Source organism: Musca domestica, unplaced genomic scaffold (assembly GCF_030504385.1).
Source record: "Musca domestica strain aabys unplaced genomic scaffold, Musca_domestica.polishedcontigs.V.1.1 1, whole genome shotgun sequence".
Lineage (NCBI taxonomy): Eukaryota > Metazoa > Arthropoda > Insecta > Diptera > Muscidae > Musca > Musca domestica.
In genome coordinates, this window is record NW_026712114.1 from 6,649,222 (window position 1) to 6,671,116 (window position 21,895).

General features: G+C 34.6%; 1 protein-coding gene across 3 annotated transcripts in view; it reads right to left on the minus strand.

Annotated features, from left to right (window-relative positions):
- LOC101887512 (acyl-CoA Delta(11) desaturase-like) overlaps positions 1–21,895 on the minus strand; it is a 67,224-nt gene that overhangs the window by 7,871 nt on the left and 37,458 nt on the right. For 2 of the 3 annotated variants that reach the window (XM_011294909.3, XM_005185152.3), the window contains one exon: positions 222–526. In XM_011294909.3, coding sequence (XP_011293211.1) covers positions 222–522 — 301 coding nt within the window. In that variant the 5' untranslated portion in view covers positions 523–526. 3 annotated transcript variants of the gene reach the window in all.

The window sequence follows — 21,895 nt, forward strand, 5'->3', positions numbered from 1 at the left end:
ACAATTAAAATTTCCATTTGCATCCCGCCGCAGCAGCAACAGTCTGGACGTAAACAATTTTTACTGCAAATGAAAACTTGTTTGGACCTGCTGCACACTAACTACGCCACACATTATTGTAATTTTGAAAATTTCACTATGATTTACGTCAACGAAAGCCAATTTCAATTACAAACATACACACACAACGTGTTTTTTTGTTTAAAATCTTTCATACTCACCAAAAACGATGGTCTGCCATTTGGCTGATGTAAACATTAGATAGGCTCCATATAATGCAGCCAGATGCAGATAACCAAATGCAATGATATTACGCCACACCAATTTCAGTTTACGTTTTTCGGCTTTTTTCAATCTTTCAATATCCTTAACCAAGCCACCATCGATGGTTTCGGCATCCTGTTCGAAGAGAACACCAGTTGTGGCCTCGTGCAGAACTTTTGGATTAGCGCCATCAATGTTGGCACTGGCCAAAAGGGATTCAGATAATGCTGGAGTGGGGGGAGCGGCGTTTGGCGGCATATTGCTGTAAACAGAAAAACAAAAACGGAAAGAGAAAGAGAAAAATTAATTAAGTTATTTAAGTTAATCAAGAAATAATCTTTTTTAATTGACAAATCCAGTTTTTTGCAAAGTTCTTAATTTTTTACTGGGCGATTAAGTAATACACTCAGTCGGCAGGCATGCTTGTCATCACACAGAGGTAAGACAACACCATGAAATTTTTACATTTTTCACTGGCAAATTTATTCACTCTTAAAGGATATTTTTGACAGGACAACAAAATTAGATTTCTATTATTAAATTTTAGGCGTTGAAATGGCAGAATTACCTTTCGCTTCTTAGTTCTTTTCAAACAATGAATAAAACACAAAAAGCCAACAAAATTTTCCACTAATATATCATGCACACTCAAACACAAACACGACACGACGCAGTATATATATGTATTATTGACAGGCAGGAATACTACTGGAGAGGTACAGGTACATCACATTCGTCGTGTAGCAAAATCCTGATACCTTTCTTCATCCAACAACCTCTTCTCTGGTTGTAGTTGTTTGTTACGCTTTTTTTCCTACTAGCCTCCTCTATGGTATATGTAAGTATGTATACTCATATGAGTTTGTCCACGTCCAGCTGGCTGGTTTACTGAATGACGGGCTGTCTGGCTGCCTAGCTAGCTGGCTGGCTGGCAATCTAACAGAGTGGCGAGTGGCGTGCTGGCCTGCTGCTCAAAAACTAACAGGGAAAAACGCTTGAGCTATATGAAATCATACGATGCAACTATAAACAATTCTTGTTCAAATGACGTTAGCCTACAGCAGAGTAGAGTATGTACGTCAGTCAATGTGTTGGAGAACACAACCACTTGGAGAGAGTAACAAGCAAAGCAAGAGAGACCTCCGAGTGGCGTGTTGTTTCTTTCCATTTCACAAAGCCGCCATACCAACTAGTGTGTGGCTGTGTGTGCACAACAACATTCATCCATCCAGTACACAGAGAATTAGCAAAACATTAATTTTGTTATAAAAAAATTCACAAAACAAAAGCTCTCCGAAAGAAAGCATAAAAGAGAACTCTCCCCCGGTTATATGTCTGAGAGTCATGGCGAAGAGTATCATGACATTGCTGGAGGAATAAGAATATTTGTTTTTTGTTGGTGGTAGAAAAAGGTGGCCTGATATGTGCCAGCCAGCCATCCAGCTGATGATTCCATTTTGCATGAAGAAAAAAAGACCGGTAATGATACAGCCGCCATCCAAACATATAATATATGTGTGTAGGTAGACATGTATGTTTGTATATTTGGATGTATCATCAAGTGTGAATGATTTCCGACAAAAATGGATTAAATACAAATGTTTTGGAAATGTAAATATTTACCAATGCGAAAAAATGAAGGTTAGTAGTTGAAGTAAATTCTAGATTTAAAGTGCTCTAATGAAAATAATTAAAATCTTTTAGGTAATAATGTTTATACCACATTTTACATAGATGGGATTGAGGAGGGATGAGCCAAAAATTTTCTAATTGCCTATTTGATTGCTGATATTTCCAGTGACATTACCACATCAAATAATCAGCACAAGATTTGTGATATACAAAACAATCAGGCTTCTCCCTTGAGGACAACTTTTTCAGATCATATGAGAAGTAAAACCACCACAACGATAGCATTATGAACTATTATTTTTCAGGTCTCAAAACCTCGAAGGACATTTTCAATGGTCGAAAATTCGACGAGGATAGTCCCGAACCACACACACATTTAAACTATATCAATATTATCATTGCAAAAAAAAAATAATTCTTGATGACTTTATGATTTTTTTCAGGTGGTGTAAAAACTGTTTCTCCTTTCTCCAAAATGCGGCCAAGTATATTCCACTATTCTTTCAAGCAGGTGAAATGTATTTCCGACTTTCTATGCGGTTATTGGATGTAGGTGAGTATTAATACTTTATAAATTTAAAACAGCTTATTCTTTTCGTGTGTTTTTTTTTTCAGGTCATATATAGCATAAAACCATATCTCTTTCTCAAAAATGTGACCACCTCGGTTGAATCTTCTTTCAAGAATACGGAAAAACATAACTCCGACTTTCTATGCGTTCGGTCATTGTTCAGATATGGATAAATAAAATAGAGATTCAACAATATTCATAAAAGTGATGGTAGTATGGAAGCATCAGTTAAAACTGACTGAATAAGATTTCTCTAAGCAGATCATAAGATGGTTAGAGAAGATTTTGTAAAGCGGTTAGCAAAGACCAAGCCATACATTGACCCAGCTTTATCAAGCATCAAGTTTTTGAGAGAACGGTCAAGGCAAACATAAACATCAGACAAAATGCAAACATTGAATGAATATATAAAACAACATTTAAATATATATAGACAAGATAACGCAGGATAAAATTCTTTCACATTTAAGAAGTTAAAAATCTTTGTTACACTATTCCAGGTTCTAGAAAAGTCGTCATCACAAAAGTTTGGCATCTATAACTTTTGTGATGACGACTTTTGTAGAACATGGAACAATGTAACGAAGATAATAAGTTAAGGTAAGTAGTTAGTATTTTTAAAAAAATTATCTAATATTTGTGCTTTATTTGCAGGTGGAAAGAAAGCAAAGTTTGAAGAGAAATCGGCGTAGTTTTTATATATTGATAAAACAGTCAAAGTCTCCTAGGATCTTGAGGCCCCAATAAAATATGGAAAAAATGACCAAGATCTTGAAAATAACTAAAATCAGAGAAATCTTTATATACGGACTTTTTAAAAACGTGGTTCCATATTGATAAGTACAAGTTTTCTATAATGAGAATTCGAAATACGAAAATTGAGAACCTATAACCTTTTGGGGTTGTGATCTATAAATATAATTTTTAATTTGCAGATCACAGACCAAAATAAGTTTTTTGTTGGCAACAATTCATATTTAACTTTGGGATCTTATGGATGGCTTGAGTTACTTCAATTAGTATTCCCGAACCCCAAATTGGCTGTTGAACCGCGAAATGGAAAGAAAACTTACAGTAAATTTTAAAATAGGGCCAATTTTGTTAAAAATGAAGAAAGATTTTTTTATAAACGAAAGTTCATGATTGTTTTCTATGGTATGTATTAGATTAATACATTTCATTTCTTCAGAGGCTCATAATAAAATTCGATATAGAATTTTTCCTCCTTTGACACTTGCAACAAAATTTTAAGTATTATGGAAGATTTTGCCTCAGATCAAAGATATATAAAACTAACAGTCAGAAACAAAAGCAAATATTTTCAACTTGTAATATATAAATTTTGAATGTAATTTCCTTGAAAATTATTATATATAGATATATACTTTATTATGAGACTTATACTAAAATTTGGTGTAGAATATTTCTTCCCTTGACACTTTTTGTCTACAGCAAAGTTTTATGTTACTTTAAGATATCAAATCGAAAAGAAAGACCAAAAAACAGATCATTAGGAAATACTCTCGTTTTTTTTACAACATTGAATGAGCCGTTTACTTGATATAAAATGGAAATATAAATATATTTTCTTTGGTGACTTGTAGTGAAATTTGATAAAGAACATTCTTGTCCTTAGCCTCATCCTTCTAAAATAAAATTTTGTGGGTGAAATTTACCGAAACTCATATTAAGTACGATTTTCATCTTTAAATGCGTTTTTATCTGGCTATTTTTGTGATATTTTGTAGATATTGATTATAGGGTATTAAAAGTAGGGCCCAGCTGATCATAACGGGGTTTACTTCTATCTGTTGCCCAGTGTTTTTAGAGAAATGTTAATGAACTAATAACGTTGGTGATTTTGAATGATTAGCGGCTTTTTCTCAGGGTTTAATTTTCACGACAACCATCATTATGGCAAATTTATAATGAGACCCATTGTTCTATTAGCGAAATAATTAGCCACAACTTTCACCAAAAGTGATGGCATAAAATAACCATAAAAGTTATATTCAAGAGATAGTCAAGGAAATTAAGCATAAATATATAGGGTGAGATGAAAAAACTGCAACAAACGTCCGACAGCTGTTAAAATTATTCCAGTGACAGCTCATTATATTGTTTACAAGCGTACAAAAGCATTTTTGTGGGAATTTTCCAGAAAAAGTTATTCGTGATGGAATTCAAGCGTGATAGTGTGGTTTCTTAATATCTGGCTGGAAAACCACAAGTGGCTATCGTTAGAGCCCTCCAGCATTTAAATGCGAATAAATCTTTTGTGTATCGTACCATCGCTCGTTACCGTGATACTGGTAGCGTAACCCGACGCCAAGGAAGTGGACGGAGGAAAACAGCAACATTCGCAGTGGCCGAAAAATGGCCCGTGAGCTGAACATATCGCAATATTCCATTCGGCAAATATTGCAAAATATATAAAAGCCTTGGGCACGCAAACATTTTGGCCTTGGACATTCCAACGCACTCAGCACTCGCCACCTCCTCGCTTCATTTCCAGCGCACAATGGCCACCAAAATCTCCGGATACCGATCCGTAGGACTATTGTGTACTAAAAAATGCCAAGGTGTCGATCACCTCAAGCAAGCTCTTCGCCGGGAATGGGCCAAAATACCACAGAGCAACATTCGGGCAGCGTGTGACCAGAATTCGTGCTAAAAGTGACCAATTTGAATAAATCTAAACTTATTCTAAAAATTAATGCTATTTCCGACACATTTTATGCTTTCATTCAATAAAATTAAAAATATATATATAAAAACTATGGCGTTTCACTTTGTTGCAGTTTTTTTATTTCACCCTGTATAATTATTACTATATTCCACTTTATTTGAAAAATAAAAGACACCATATTATTAATTTAGTAACTCTAGTTATCTTATCACCCCACTTTTCTACATACTTTCCATTCCAAGTTTCATCTCCGCTTGCGGTGTTTTCTATTCACATTTTGCTCTGCTAAATGGGTAACTGATAGAGAGTCAGACCAACGAAAAGATGACGACGTCTACAGATATTGTTCCTCCGTTTAGGTGTCGACTTTGAGACACACACATAAACAAACAACAGAATCATATGTTCCAACCATCATCATTAATGTGGATCATTATGGCGCGGTGGGGTGGGGGCTAGGTCAAAAACATATGAATATGTCGAAGCGGGACATGGTAGAGGAAGTATAAACACGCCATGTGCGACGAGAAATAAATAGCGGCGGCACAGAGAGATAATCTTGAACTTGATTTTTTTAATTTTGTGCGAATTATTTGTGTGTGTGTGGGGGGGGGGGTCGTTTTGAATGTGCGGCAGAGATCGGCAGATAGAAGGTTTTGAGGTTTTTTGCTTTGTTTTATTTTAGTGTAACAATGCAGCAAAAAGTTTTAGTTTCGTTGTAGTGGATGAAAACAAAAAACAAACGTAGACTGCCGACGACAGTCATTCAATGAGCTTGTCTGTTGTTTTTTGTTATTTTTTTCTTGGCAAAGTGTATTGAACTACCTACCGGCAAAAAAGTTCCCAAATCTAAAGAATAACATTGTTTTTTGTTTATTAAATAAATAGGTACCTATTTTTGTTTTAATTAAATATTTGTTGATTTTTTGTTTTATTATTTATAAATATTTTTAAGAATCGATTGATTCAAAGTATTGAGGGTCAAAAATGTTAATTTAATAATAAAAGTAACCTTCATTTTGAGAATAAATTTTGATATCAATTTGAGGTTGTCTGATGTTTAAGTAGCAACAAAAAAACCCTAATGAAGCTGGAATAAAACGAGCGCCACGTTAGGTATGATATGAAACAACTTAGTTATATTTTCATAAATTCATGATCGAGCTCGTGCTTTTACTTTATCGGTTTAAATTTTATTAAAATCAATAGTTAAGTTTCTTGACCCCGTTGTTGTTAAGGGCTGGGTAAAAAGTGTGGAGTGAAGATTGTGAAGAAATCTGTGAAAGGTAATCAGACGAAATGCCCTTAAAAGCTGATGGCATGCAATCACCTGATTTGTGAAAAAAAATTGTCCGCCATAAAAGAATTAAAGCAGTCCAAATTAAAAGATGAGCCGAAAAATCAAAATATTTAGGATTGCGATTTCCAAAATAAAGATATATCAAAAATTGGTTGCCCATATACAGGGTGAGATAAAAAAACTGCAACAAAGTCAAGGGCCATAATTTTTACATTTTTTTTGGAAATTTTATTGAATGAAAGCAAAAAATTTCAGAAATAGCATCAAATTTTAGAACACGTTTAGATTTGTTCGAATTGGTCACCTTTGGCACCAATTATGGTCTTGAAACCGTCACACGCCGCCCGAATGTTACTCTACGGTATTTTGGCTCATTCCCGGCGAAGCGCTTGCTTGAGGTGATCGAAACTTTGGTATTTTTTAGTGCCAACCTTGCTTTCCAAAATACTCCATACACAATAATCCAACGGATTGGTATTCAGAGATTTTGGTGGCCATTGTGCGCTGCAAATGAAGCGAGGAACCTCATTTTTAACCATTCTTGGGTGGCTCGTGCTTAGTGCGATGGTGTTAAGACCTGTTGGAATATCCAAGGTCTGCGGCCAAAATGTTTGCTTGCCCTAGACATTAATACACCCTCCAAAATATTTTCGCGATAATATTCGGCATTTATTCTGATGCCACGGTCGATTGATACGATCGGAGAGCGACCATCGGCTGTTATGGCGGCCCACACCATCACCATGGCCGGCGCTTGAGTTCTGGTGGCCAACCGAAGGTTGGTTAAACTCGATCATTTTGTTTGTTTGTTTACAAACTGATGGACAACGAATGTTTTCTCGTCGGAAAAAAACCAAATTCGGCAGTTTACCACTTCCGGGCAAACAAAGCAACCCTTTAGCTCTTTTGAGTCTATTTTCTTTCTGTTGCGGTGTAAGTTCTTGCACTTTTGGGAATTGCAATGGCTTTACACCGAGCTCATTTTCAATATTTGCCGAATGGAATATTGCAATATCTTCAGCTCACCAGTCATTTTTTGGCCACTGCGAGACGCGGGTTTCGATCAAGTCGCTTCTTTACTTTTCGTACATTTCTGCTGATGTTGCTGTTTTCTTCCGTCCACTTCCTTGACGTCGGGCTATGCTACCAGTATCACGGTAACGAGCGATGGTTCGAGACACAAAATTCACATTTAAATGCTGGAATGCTCTAGCGATAGCCACTTGTAGTTTTCCAGTCAAATATAAAGAAATCACACCATCACGCTTGAAATCCATCGCAAATAATTTTTTTCTGAAAAATTCTCACCAAAATGCTTTTGTACGCTTGTAAACAATATAATGAACTGTCACTGGAATAATTTTTACAGCTGTCGGACGAGTGGCTTAGAAATTACAGCAGTCTGAAATTGGTTGCGGGTTTTTCATCTCAAACCGCCTTCTTTTGCAGAACTTTTATGTTACCAGATGATTTCCAGCAACAGTTGTTGCAAACTTTATTATCATGAAATTTCATTCAAATATTAAATAAAAATCAATTCAAATAAAGATTTCATGTTACCAAGAATAAATTCTGGTTTTTAACGACAAGCTGCATTAAAAACACATAGACCATCATAAAATAATTCAAGGCAATAAGTAGAGCCGGTTTAAAAAACGCATTTTCTGGCGATATTTTAAACTTGTTTTCATATTTCAAATTCAATTTAAATCTACGTCAAATTGAGACACTTAAATCGGTGTGAAAACGTGTTTTGTCTCACACACCAAACCGTTATGAGATGACCTCGAATTTGGCATCATTGAAGTAGAAGAAAGACAAGATTTGAATGAACCCTTCATAGTTTCACTACGAAACGTTTTGAAAAACGTGTGCATAATTTTTTGCATTCTTATACATTTATTTCCATTTTATGCATATTTTGGAAAATAAAAGATTCTAAATTTTAAAATTTGAATATAAACTTGATTGAAACCAACAGAAAAATGATGGCAATTAATCTGAAACGATTGTCTGATTTTTCTTACTTTTTGGTTCCTGGCTACAAATTTTGTCGGATATTTCGTTTTGGTTTCATAATCAAATATATTAATTTCAAACATTTGTTTTACTACCTATTTGAAAAACGTGTGCAAAGTTTTTTTTTTTTTTTTGGATTTATACGCAAATTTTAAAATAAAAGATGATTTTTAGAATTTTTTTGCAAACTTGAAAATAAAAGATGAAAAACAATCCGAAATTTGATTAAAAACTTGACTGAATCTAACCAAAGATGATGGTAATTAATCTGACGATTGTCTATTTTTTCTTCCTTTTTGGTTCCTGGCTACAAAAACCTTTTATTTCTTACTCAAATACATACGTTTCACTATAAAACGTTTTGAATTTTTATGCAAATTCAAATACATAAAAGAAGCAAGACCGTCGAAATTCGATTCTGATTTTTCTACGCTTCACCATACTATGGAGATTATATTAAATTTGTGATTCCATTTGTAACACCTCGAAATATACACTTTAGACCCCACAAAGTATATATATTCTTGATCAGCATACAATTCTATGTCGATTTAGCGATGTCCGTCCATCTGTCCGTCTATCCGTCTGTGGAAATCACTCTAGCTTACGAACGAAATGAAGTAAATTGATAAAATTTTACTCAAATGTATATAGTGTCTGCAGGACTTTTGGTATTAAACATGGGCCATGTAAGTCTTCGTACAGCCCCCATATAACGGTCATTATTTACCGGATTTGTTTTAAATTTGGTATTTGAAGTTCGTAATAGATACTACATCCTTAGACAGAAAATGAACCATTCAGGTCCACGTCTTCGTATAGCCCCCAAATAACGCCCCCCCCCCCCCCCGCGATATTCGGTATTTCGATGATTTTAGCGCCATTCTTTACCGGAACTATTTCAAATTTAGTATTTGAAGTTCGTAATTAATACTACAGCCAATGACGTCATCGTCATCGAATAGCCCCCATATAAGGGTACCCCCCGACATTCGGTATTTTTATGATTTTAGCGACATTATTTACCGGAATTGTTTCAAATTTCGCAATTGAAGTTCGTAATGGATACTACAGCCTATGACAGAAAATTGTCTGTATTGTCGTATAGCCCCCATATAACGATACTTCCCGATATTCGGTACTTTGTCCGGACCGGAATTCTTTCAAATTTGTTATTTGATGTTCGTAATGGATACCACAGCCTAAGGCAGAAAATTGTCCGTGCAGGTCGTCCACGTCTTCGTGTAGCCCCCATATAACGGTACCTCCCGATATTTGGTATTTTGATGATTTGAACGACATTATTCACCGGAATTGTTTCAAATTGGGTATTTGATGTTCGTAATGGATGCTACAGCCTAAGACAGAAAATTGTCTGTGCAGGTCGTCCACGTTTTCGTATAGCCCCCATATGGTACCTCCCAATATTCGATACTTTGTCGATTTTAGCGACATTATTCACCGGAATTGTTTCAAATTTGGTATTTGAAGTTCTTAATGGATACTACAGCCTAAAATAGAAGTTTGTCTGTACAGGTCGTCCATGTCTTCGTATAGCCCTCATATAACGGTACCTCCCGATATTCGGTATTTTGATGATTTTAGGTACATTATTCACCGATTTTTTTTTTTTAAGTTTCACATTTGAATATTGTAATGGCTTATGACAAGTGTTACCTATGCAGGTCCATGTCGTCGTGTAGACCCTAATATAACAGCTACATTCGGTATTTTAAAGATTTTAACAGAATTTTTAACGGATTTTATTGGAGGGCATTCAAAGTTCGGTTGTGGGGTGGAGGGCATCCAAAGTTCGGTTGTTCTTTTTTTGATTCCTGGCTTCAAATTTTGTGGGATATTTTGTTTTGGTTTCATACTCAAATTTATTAGTTTCAAAAAACTGTTTCACATTTGTTTTGATTTTTATAAAATAAAAAATCAAAAATTCAAAATTTGGTTATAAACCTGATTGAGTTTAACCAAAGATGATGAGAATTGTCTGATTTTTTTTCCTGGCTGGCCTTATACTCCACACATAACGTAATTATTTTTAAAGGTTCCTAAAGATTTGAATTTTCAATATTTTTTATTATATTTTATTATACCCCACACGTAAAAATTATTTTGCCTGGCTACTCGCTAACAAATCCGAATTTTCAATATTTTATATTATTTAGTATCTTTACAGCACGCAATTAAACTTGATTGCTATATTCTGGTTTTGATAATTATTTACATATTTTTTGGGGGTTCAAAAGTACAATAGACGTTTGACCTTTTATTTTATCACCTAAGCCTTTAACAAGTTTTCCTATGGAAAATATAATTCAGCCAAGAGATTTTCTAATAGAAAGTCAATTTCCGGAGGACTGAATCACCGTTTTTGTAGCAAGTATTTTACAGGACTGGTAACAAGTTTTTCCCTTAGAAAACCCAAATAAATGAACTGAATTTAAATTTCCCTATCGAAAACGTCATTCAACTGACCCGAATTTAAGTTTTCCTACAGAAAAACTCAATCCAACTGGCCCGATTTCAACATTTCCCTATGGAAACACACAATTCAGCTGGGTCCAATCCAAGTTCTCCTATCTATATATCAACACGTTTTCATCATCATTTTTAAATCAAATCAAGCGGAAATGGAATTAATTAAAAAAAATACCGTTAAGTAGTTTCGAAATTATTAGAATATTAATACAATGCAAATGGATTCGCTGTGATGCCGATCGATATATATGTATATAATTTTCCCTACAATTACCCGCTTATAGCGAAAAAAATAATGAACTCTGAATAGAATTCAAATTGTGGTTGTTGACAGGGTACTCTGCCTGCTTCATTCATATTTAGTCCCCGTCTTTTTTTCCGTTGTTAAATACACTGCTCATAAATGAATATAATTATTTATGGAATATGATATTAATAATAAATTAGAGACGCAGCCGCTTTAGTCTATTATCAGGTTGTCGTCGTCTATGTTAGAATATAATACCGATTGACTGTTCAAGTTCCCATCACAGCAACACGTGTTGGGGCGTCAATTATTTGCTTTCTATTGTTCTCTGAATTACATATGGATTGATATGTATATTTGTAATAAATACGAGCAATTGATGGTGTGTGCACTTTCCATTTTCAGGAATCAGTCCGAGCGGCCACACACCTCATACTATTGCGAAACACATTTAAAATTAGAAATATATGTATTATAGTTTTCCTATGAAAAACCCAATATATCCTGTCTAAAATAAAGTTTTTCAATGCGAAAAAGGCTGAATTAACGTCTTTCTATGGGAAAACCTTAATCCTCCGGAAAACTAAACTGTTATTTATACCCTCAGCCATATGGCTAGAGAGGGTATATATAATTTCTAAAAGTCTAAATCTTACCTAAATGCCAGGAATATACAAAAAATAAAAATCACAATTTGGTGTTAAACCCGTACTTCAGACGAGTTTATGCAAAATTCGCCTACAAAACATCATTTGAGATGGTTGTTATTGAAGACAAAAATATTCTTTATCAAATTTCACTATAAGTTACAAAAGAAAAGAAATCTCTATTTCATTATATATCAAAAAAAATATATATTGCATCTATGGTCCCAGAAAACCCTAAAAAATATTTCTTAATTATACCCTCAAGTCATATGGCTAGAGAGCGTATTAATCATTTGATATGGCCAAAACGTGCCTCATCAAAATAACGGCTTAAGACCCTAGGTCTTTTTAAACCAAATCCGTTTCAGGACATTTGGAGTCGATCTAGCGAGGTCCATCTGTCTGCTGGCTGGTACGCACTATAACTTTCGAAGGAAGTATCCGATTTGGTCCAAACTTGGTACATTGTAATATTATTATCAAATTTAGACGAGTTCGACCCACAAAAGGTCGACATTTTCAAAGAAAATATTTTACTGTAAAAACAGAGAAAGGATGATGCACTTTTGCTTCAACTTTGCAAATCCTAATATTTGCGTCAGTGCTAGGTCAGGTGCGAAAATGGTGAATATCGGTTCACTCCATCAAGTACCTCCCACACAAAGGGTCAACATTTTGAATAATTATAACTCTAATAAACTGTAACATATTGTCTTCAAATTTCAAACATCACAATATTTTTATTAACCCAAGATCTGGTGCGAAGATGGGATATATCGGCGCACTACTTCTGGTACCTACCCCACAATGTGTCAAAATGTTGAATACCCATGAAGCTTTAAAAATGCGAAATTAATATCCGATTCCATTCAAACTTGGCACATCTCAATATTTCTATCCACACAAGGTCTGTTACAAATACGGTAGAGATCGGACCATTCCTTTTGATACCTCCCCCACAAAGGGTCAAAGTTTTGAATAAACAAAGCGAGCATAAAATCCGAAATAAGCATCGGGTTCTCTTCAAATTTCACTCAAGATCTACTGTGAAGATGGGATATATCGGCGCCCTTCTTTGGTACCTACGCCACAAAGTGTCAAAATTTTAAATACCCATGAAGCTCTTAAAATGCGAAAGAAACATCCGATTCCCTTCAAACTTGGCACATCTCAATATTGTCATCCACACAAGGTCTGTTACAAATATGGTAGAGATCGGACCATCCCTTCTGGCACCTCCCCCACAAATAACGCGAAATAAGCATCCAACTCTCTTAAAATTTCCCACTATCCCATTATTTCTACAAACAGAAGATCATCTGTAAAGATAAGATATATCGATGCACTTCTTCTGGAACCCCCCCCCCCCCCACACACACACACAAAAGGTAAACATTTTGAATATCCATGAAGCTCATAAAACGCGAAATTAACATCCGATTCCATTCAGACTTGGTGCATCTCAATATTTCCATCACAAGAAATGTTATAAAGACGGTAGAGATCGGACCATTTCGTATGGAATCTTCTCTATATAGGGTTCAAAATGTTAAAAAACAAAACACTCAAAGAAAGCGAAATAAGCATCCAATCAAATTTCGAAAATTGCGAACCCCTTCTGGTACCTCACCCACAAAGGATAACAATTTCCAATACTTATATACGTCATAACTTGAGAAACAAGTCGGCGATTCTTTACAACTAGCTATATCTAAATATTTCTCTCAACCAGAATCCTGATATGAATATGAAATTTATCGGAATTTATGATTTCGCATAAAATTGGGTACAAATGTTCGATTTTCTTGAAATTTTGCCAATACCATATGTATGTATCTGTATTAGATGAAGCACGCGGTCGACTATATTTGGTACAGCGCGCACACTTTTAACATTTTCTACAAATTATCACGTTCTTCATATAAAGTGAAGGAAGCAGTCGATATAGTCCAAACATGCCACGTCGCAACATTTATATCATTTTTTTTAGGTCCGATATGAGATGGACAATATGGGCCCATTCCTTCGGAACCTATTCCATGGAGGCTCACCAATTTAAATAATCATTACAGAAGAGGAAATATATTTAAATAATCGAACATTTTCCTAGGGTATACATCTGTCGGCAAAACCGACTGATACGTTTTAACTTGTTTAATAGAAATTTAAATTCAGAATTTTCTTTTCCTAAGGAAGCCTTCCATTTATGTCTCTTAAATCGCACGAATAAAACATTTTGCTATTTGAGTGTAGAAATCTCTTGTCCATTCATGTGTATTTATTTATAATTTCATTTAATCTAAAAATAATTAACATATAATTATTAAAATTATGATTAATTTGTAATTTCTTGGCAAAAATAAATGTGGGCTTGCACAGCAAAATTACCTTGATTCTAACGTATAAATAGGGGTTAATAATGGCGGTTGTCTGTAATGCAGGGGTCACATATGCACAGTCCAATTTATTTAGCGCCATTAACCTAAGTAGTTGTTTTGATAAAATTACACAAATTAAGGGGATGAATGGTACACTAGGCAACATAAAATTGGTTGAAGCGGGAATTTTTTAATGACCTTTCAAAGCGCTTTTTTTTTCTAAAAAGCAAAAAAAGTAGAAATGAATTGAATTGAGCTCCTGAAATAGAAACAGTATCTATACTAGTCATTTCCACGTAGATTTTTTTATACCTTCCACCATACATAGTATGGAGGGTATATTAAGATTGTCATTCCGTTTGTAACACCTCGAAATATACATTTTAGACCCCACAAAGTATATATATTCTTGATCAGCATAAATTTCTATGTCGATTTAGCGATGTCGTCCGTCTGTGGAAATCACTCTAGCTTTCGAACGAATTGAAGTAGATTGTTAAAATTTTACTCAAATGTATATTATGTCTACAGGATTTTTGATATTGAAAATGGGCCATGTAGGTCCAGGTTTTGGTATAGCCTCCATATAATATCGGAATTGTTTCAAATTTGGTATTTGAAGTTCGAAATAGATGTTACAGCCTCAGACAGAAAATTGTCTGTGCAGGTCCACGTCTTCGTATCCATATAAAGGAACCTCCCTATAATCGGTTCTTTGTTGATTTTAGTGACATTATTCAACGGAATTCTTTCAAATTTGGTATTTGATGTTCGTAGTGAATACTACAGCCTCAGACAGAAAATTGTCTGTGCAGGTCCACGTCTTCGCGTAGCCCCCATATAACGGTACCCCCCGATATTCGGTATTTTTATGATTTTCGGGATATTATTCACCAGAATTGTTTTAAATTTGGTATTTGAAGTTCGTAATGAATACTACAGCCTCAGACAGAAAATTGTCTGTGCAGGTCCACGTCTTCGTATAGCCCCCATGTAACGGTACCTCCCGATATTCGGTATTTTAATGATTTTAGCTACATTTTTCACCGATTTTTTAAAGTTTCGCATTTGAATATTCTAATGTTTTTTTGACAAAAATTGCCTATGCAGGTCCACGTCTTCGTATAGACCCCAATATAATGGCTATATTCGGTATTTTTAAGATTTTAGCAGAATTTTTAAAGGATTTTATTGTTTTTGAGAACTTTCCAAATTCGTGCCAAAACTTACAGCTTTTTTACCAGTTTTTTTTTTTTTTTTTTTTTTTTTTTTTTGTTATACCATCAACATCAAATATGTGTTCTTTGGAGTGCTAATGTGTCATAAAATACGAAATTATAATTTTAGCGGTGACGCTAATGATGTTTAGTATAATTGTGTTTTTTTTTTAACAAATTTACAACATATAATTTTAACAACAAGAAACAAAGGTCAGGCAAGAAAGAACTATTCAACTCAAGTGAAACCAAGCTTTTATTAGAAAATTAATAGAGTCAACGACTTTGGTTTTTGACGGGGAAAACACACACACAAAGGCTAAACAATCAATGTCGAATGTTAAAAGTTAATATTTCCTCCAATGTCAATCTTCTCATTTTTGTAACATTTCAAATGAAATTGGAAAAAAGAAGAAGGGTACTCTACAGTTAAAACTCTTAAAACATACAAATATCGCCCCCAAATTGTAGGCAATGTTTCGTGTCTCATAATCATAAATTTTATTATCAACATCAGAACAAGAGAAACCACCCACAACCTTTTAATTAAAACTCTTGGAAATTCCATGATTTTATTTCCACAAATAAAATGAACCTAACGTTTACTTCCATTGTATGGCAGAAAATTTCCACAATTTTCTTATCTGAACTTTCTGAAATTTCGTCAATAAAATTTATGGCATACAAACATTAACTCTTTGACCTGGACGAATATGGCCACGTGAAATGTGAAAAAAAAAAGAATGTGTGGTAAAGAATCTGAATCATTTAATTTCGCATGTAATTTTCTTAAAAACCATTGTAGTTAAATATATAATTTATTCTGAGACTCATGGTGAAATTTGGTTTAGAATACTTTCTCTGTTGACACTTTTTTTTAAAAAACGACATTTTATATTACTTTAATGTGTTAAATCGAAAAAAGATCAAAGAAAAATCCATGAAAAAACATAGGTTTTTTTTTCCAAAACCGAATTTAACATTTTTTGATTTGTAATGGAAATACAGATTTCTTTTCTTTGGTGACTCATTGTGAAATTTGATAAAGAACATTTTTTTATACCCTACACCACAAGGTGGTCAGGGTATTATGTCTTTGTGCATTTGTTTGTAACAGACAGAAGGAAACGAGATAGACCCATAGTTCCTTTTGATGATCTGCATAGAATCACATTCTGAGTCGATTTATGCATGTCCGTCTGTCCGTCCGTCTGTCCATGTATTTTTGTAAACAAAGTACAGGTCGCATTTATTGCCCGATCCAGATGAAATTTTGCAAAGATCTTTTGTTTGGCCCAAGGACAAACCCTATTGAAATTGGAGATAATCGGTCAAAATTTAGATATAGCTCCCATATATATCTTCGTCCAATTTGCCTTTTATTGTGCACCAAACGTGTAATATCAGCCCGAATTGTATGGAATTCTGCATATACACCCAAATTAGGCCTGAAAATATGTATGCAAAATTTGATCGAAATCGGTTCAGATATAACTATAGCTCCCATATATATTGTTCATCCGATTTGTTATTTTTGTCCACCGCCGCCGTAATATGCACTATGCAACAACAATATTTGGGGAAATATATCAAATACAGCTTAGAAATACATTTGGTAAATTTTATCGAGATCGGTTCAGATTTGTATATAGCTTCCATATATAACTTCGTCCGATTTAACTTTTATTGTGCAGCAAACGTCAAATATTTGTCCCAATGGGATGGAATTTGGCACTTACGACCGAATTGAGTCTAGAAGCCCCGCCCGACTTTAAGACTTTCATTACTGTTTTTCTCTAACATCGTCCTTCTAAATTGATGCTTTGTAGGACAATTTTGCATAAAGTCAAAAACAGTACGGCTTTAACCCTAAAATGTGATTTTTATTTATAGAATTTTTGGTGTTTATGTAAGCTTTAGACTTTTGATGTATTCTTCAACCTATAGTAGAATTTTATGGCAAATAACGTTGTAGAATATTTATCCCGTCTAAAGGAAGTTTTAAGAAAAGGGCCAAAAAGACCCCTTTGATGACTCGCCTGAGGGTTAACAATTATGACTAAAATAATCCTCGTATTGTTATCTGTAATATTGCCGACGGGCCTTACGAAACATTAAATGGGAAAGTAAACAAAATAGGGTGGGAATGTTCCGCCCAATTTTTATGTTTTTGAAAATATACTATTTACGATACCCTTAGAATCTTTGCATTTTAGATATGTAGTGTCTTTGGCAATATTATTGGCAAAAATTCGGATAATACTTTTGTAAAAAAAAATAATAATAAATTAAAATTAACCCTCAGTCGGGTTATTGAGTGGTTCATTTGGGTCCTCATCTTCAATAACCTACAAATACTCGATGATGTGATTCAATTAGATTATACCCAAAGAAACCCCAATTTGACTCGCTTGAGGGTTAAAATGTATGACCAAAAATAATCCTCGTACTGCTATCTGCCGACGACACCATATACGGAAATGCAAGGATTCCACACGTGTGTGCCTTTTGAAAGTTTGTATGGGGGAATAACAAAGTAGGGTGCGTTTTTATTTATTTTTTTTTAATTATTCCAATTAGGATTCCTCTAGAAACTATGCATTTTAGATGTATAGTGTCTGTGGCAATATTTCTGGCAAAAGTCCAGAGAATATTTTTGTAAAGCAAATTAACCCTCTGTTTAGACATTAAAGTGTTCTTTTGGGTTCTCATCTTCAAAAACCTACAAAAACTCCATTAAGATGTGTTTGAATCAAATCAATATATTTTACAGAATTGTTCGTCATCAAATTTTCCGATGGGTCTCGGAATACAACAAAACTTACGTAAATGCCGAAAATCGGTAAAAAAAAATTATAAACAGCGATAAAGCCATCACACGCCATTTCAATTCCATAAGACGTCATTTTAGAGGAATGACGTCAAAGCCAAAAAAGTTCTATGTAAAATTTTACTATGAGTTCCGCCTAACGACATAACATCTATATTTACATTATATATCATTAAAAACACGTTTTAGGGTTAAAGATGCATGTTATCTGATTTTATGCAAAAAAGGTCCAAAAACGTAATATTAGGGAGGTGATGTCAAAGGCAGAAAGGTTCTACGTAAAATTTCACTATGTGTTCCCAACGGCATCAAATCTATATCTACATTACTATCCGTGTCAATTTTATCGAAAAAAAAAACAACTTTTTTGCTCAAAAATTGTTTGTTTTTTTCGAATCGATGCCTAAAAGTGATATGAAACTTAGTTTTAGACGATCCGTATCAAAGGAAGAAATATTCTACACAAAATTTCACTATAAGTCTCAGAATAAACTGTAAACTAGGTATAATACTTTTTTATAAAAATGGTTTAAGAAATTTCAATATTTAATTTAGAAATTTTTTATTTACATTTTTTACGTTAATTTTTAATGTTTCAAAAATGAGTCAAAATCTCCCAACAAACTGCATTTTTTGCATATTAGGTCAAAATAAATAATATTCTAAATCAAATTTCATTAAGGGTCTCTGAACAAAAGAAAACTGAAAACATACGACATAACACGACTAACACCTCTTATTTCTTTATATAGCTTTGGACCATATTCTGCAATTTTCAATGCAAAAATTTTATACCACCCAAATGACAAAATTAAAAGTTCTTGGGGTATACTTCTGACCCACTAAAGGTCGGCAAAGGGGTCTCTCACAAATTTTGCACATTAATTAACCTCCACCACTCACACACACACACACTGCCACGGTTAGTGTAAATTTCCTTTTGAAAAGAAACATAGCAAAAAAAAAAAAAAAACAAAAAATTAATTATATTCGACATTAAAAAAGACGAAATATTTTGCATGTCTAATTTACCACTTTGTCTGCTGATTATCAACATCGTCACTGCCCTCCCATCCCCACCACTCCACTCCTTCTAAAGCAACCAGCAACAGAGATTGTTGTCAATTTGACATTGTAACACAAAACAAGCATAAAATTGCCCAGTTGTATAGAATTTAAACAAATTTGAACTTTACTGACATACATACAAAGGTGTATTTTTGCAGATTTTTTTCTCTTTTTTTTTAATTTTTGGTTACCGTTGGCTAAATCAAGTTTTTTTTTGTGAAGGTTATGGGTATTCGAAAATAAGTATTGGTAGTTTTTTTCTGCCTCCTCTGTTTTGGTGGTGTGATGGATAAAAGAATTTTTCTAAAACTGTTTGTTTGTTGATGCTGATGATGATGCCGGCATCTAAAACCAGTAAATTATTTTTGCCAATTATGATCTGTGAGGAGCATTATACGTGTGTATGTGTGAGGGGTTTTTGCACATTAGGGTGGAATGAAGAAAAATATTTGGTTTTGAGACATAATAATATTTACGGAGAATACTCTAAAATAAGTAAAATTAGATCCCTTTAATTTTCCCATGGCAGGAGTATCAGTTCACAAAATAATGGATTTTACGGTCTCTAATCCTCTTTACTTTCACATGCATGTTAACATACAATTTTTGGAATACTGGCTTATCTAAAATCTGAACCGATCTCGAGCGAAATTCTAACAAGCAAAAAAGCAGTAAGCTTGACCGGGCTAAAATTTGAATATCCTCCACCATTAAGAGCAAATTTGGAAATTCTCAAAAAATCGGTTAACAATTCTGTTCTGTTCTGTTCTTAAGAATACTGAATATAGGGAGTTATATTGGGGTCCATACGAAAACGTGGATGTGCACAAGCAATTTTTGTCATAAGCCATTAAAATATTTAAATACGAAATTTGAAACAATTCCGGTGGACAATGTCGGCAAAATACCGAATATAGGGAGGTACCGTTATATGGGGGCTATATAGCTCATTTTCAATACTAATAGTCAGTCCTGCAGACCAAACACTCATTTGAGCAAAATTTTATCAACCTCCTTCAATTCGTTCTGAGGCTAGAGTAACTTCCACAGAGGGGCGGACATAGCTTAATCGACATAGAGTTTTAAGCTGATCAAGAATATATATACTTTGTGGGGTCTAACATTTATATTTCGAGGGGTTACAACGAAACTCAAAAGAGGGGAACATTTTTCTGATTTGAATTCCATATTTTCAGATTTTGAGGGGCTATGTTAAAGCTCACATTGAAGTATTTATTCGTGAGATTTCAGAAGAAATTTTGAAAAGAATAACCAAAATTAGACTAAGCGGATGGATCATTGGAGGCTCAGTCGCGTTAGCATTCCGTCATTCCGTTTGTAACTCCTCGAAATATTCAAGATGGACCCTACAGAGTATATACAGGGTGAGATGAAAAAAAAACTGCAACCAACTTCAGACTGCTATCCACTCTAAGCCACTCGCCCGACAGCTGTTAAAATTATTCCCGTGACAGCTCATTATATTGCTAACAAGCGTAAAAAAGCATTTTGGTGTGAATTTTCCAAAAAAAAGTTATTCGTGATGGAATTCAAGCGTGATAGAGTGATTTCTTTATATTTGGCTGGAAAACCACAAGAGGATATCCTTAGGGCACACCAGCATTTAAATGTGAATAAATCTTTTGTGTCTCGTACCATCGCTCGTTACCGTGATACTGGTAGCGTAGCCTGACGTTAAGGAAGTGGACGAAAAAAAGTGCAACCTCAGCAGAAATGGTTCGAAAATTAAAAAAGCGACCGCGTCGCAGTGGCTCGTGAGCTGAAAATATCGCAAATTCCATTCGGCAATTATTAAAAAATGAGTTTGGGGTAAAGCCATTGAAATTACAAAAAGTGCAAAAACTTATACCGCAACGGAAAGAAAATTGACTCAAAAGAGCTAAAGAGCTGCTTCGCTTGGCCGAAAGTGGTGAACTGCCGAATTTGGTTTTCTTCGATGAGAAAACATTCGTTGTCCAGCAGTTTGTAAACAAACAAAATCATCGTGTTTACTTGCCAAAGAGGTCAGGCGAAAATGTGCACCTTCGGTTGACCATCAGAACTCAAGCACCGGCCATGGTGTTATGGTGTGGGCCGACATAACAGCCGAGGGTCGCTCACCGCTCGTATTAATCGACCTTGGCATCAGACTTTCAGACACGCAAACTTTTTGGCCGCAGACCTTGGACATTCCAACAGGACTCAGCACCTTCGCACTCAGCACGCGCAACCCAAGAATGGTTACAAAATGAGGCTCCTTGCTTCTTTTCCAGCACAATTGCCACCAAAATCTCCGGATACCAATCCATTGGACTATTGTGTCTGGAGTATTTTGGAAAGAAAGGTTGGCACTAAAAAATTCTAAAGTATCGATCATCACAAGCAAGCGCTTCGCCGGGAATGTATTGAGATAAAAGGCTGAAGTTTTGCGTATTTGAAGATCTTAATGGGTACTAGTCTACAACAAAAAATTTCGTATGCAGGTTCACGTCTTAGTATATCCCCCATATAACGATACCTCCCGATATTCCGTATTTTGATGA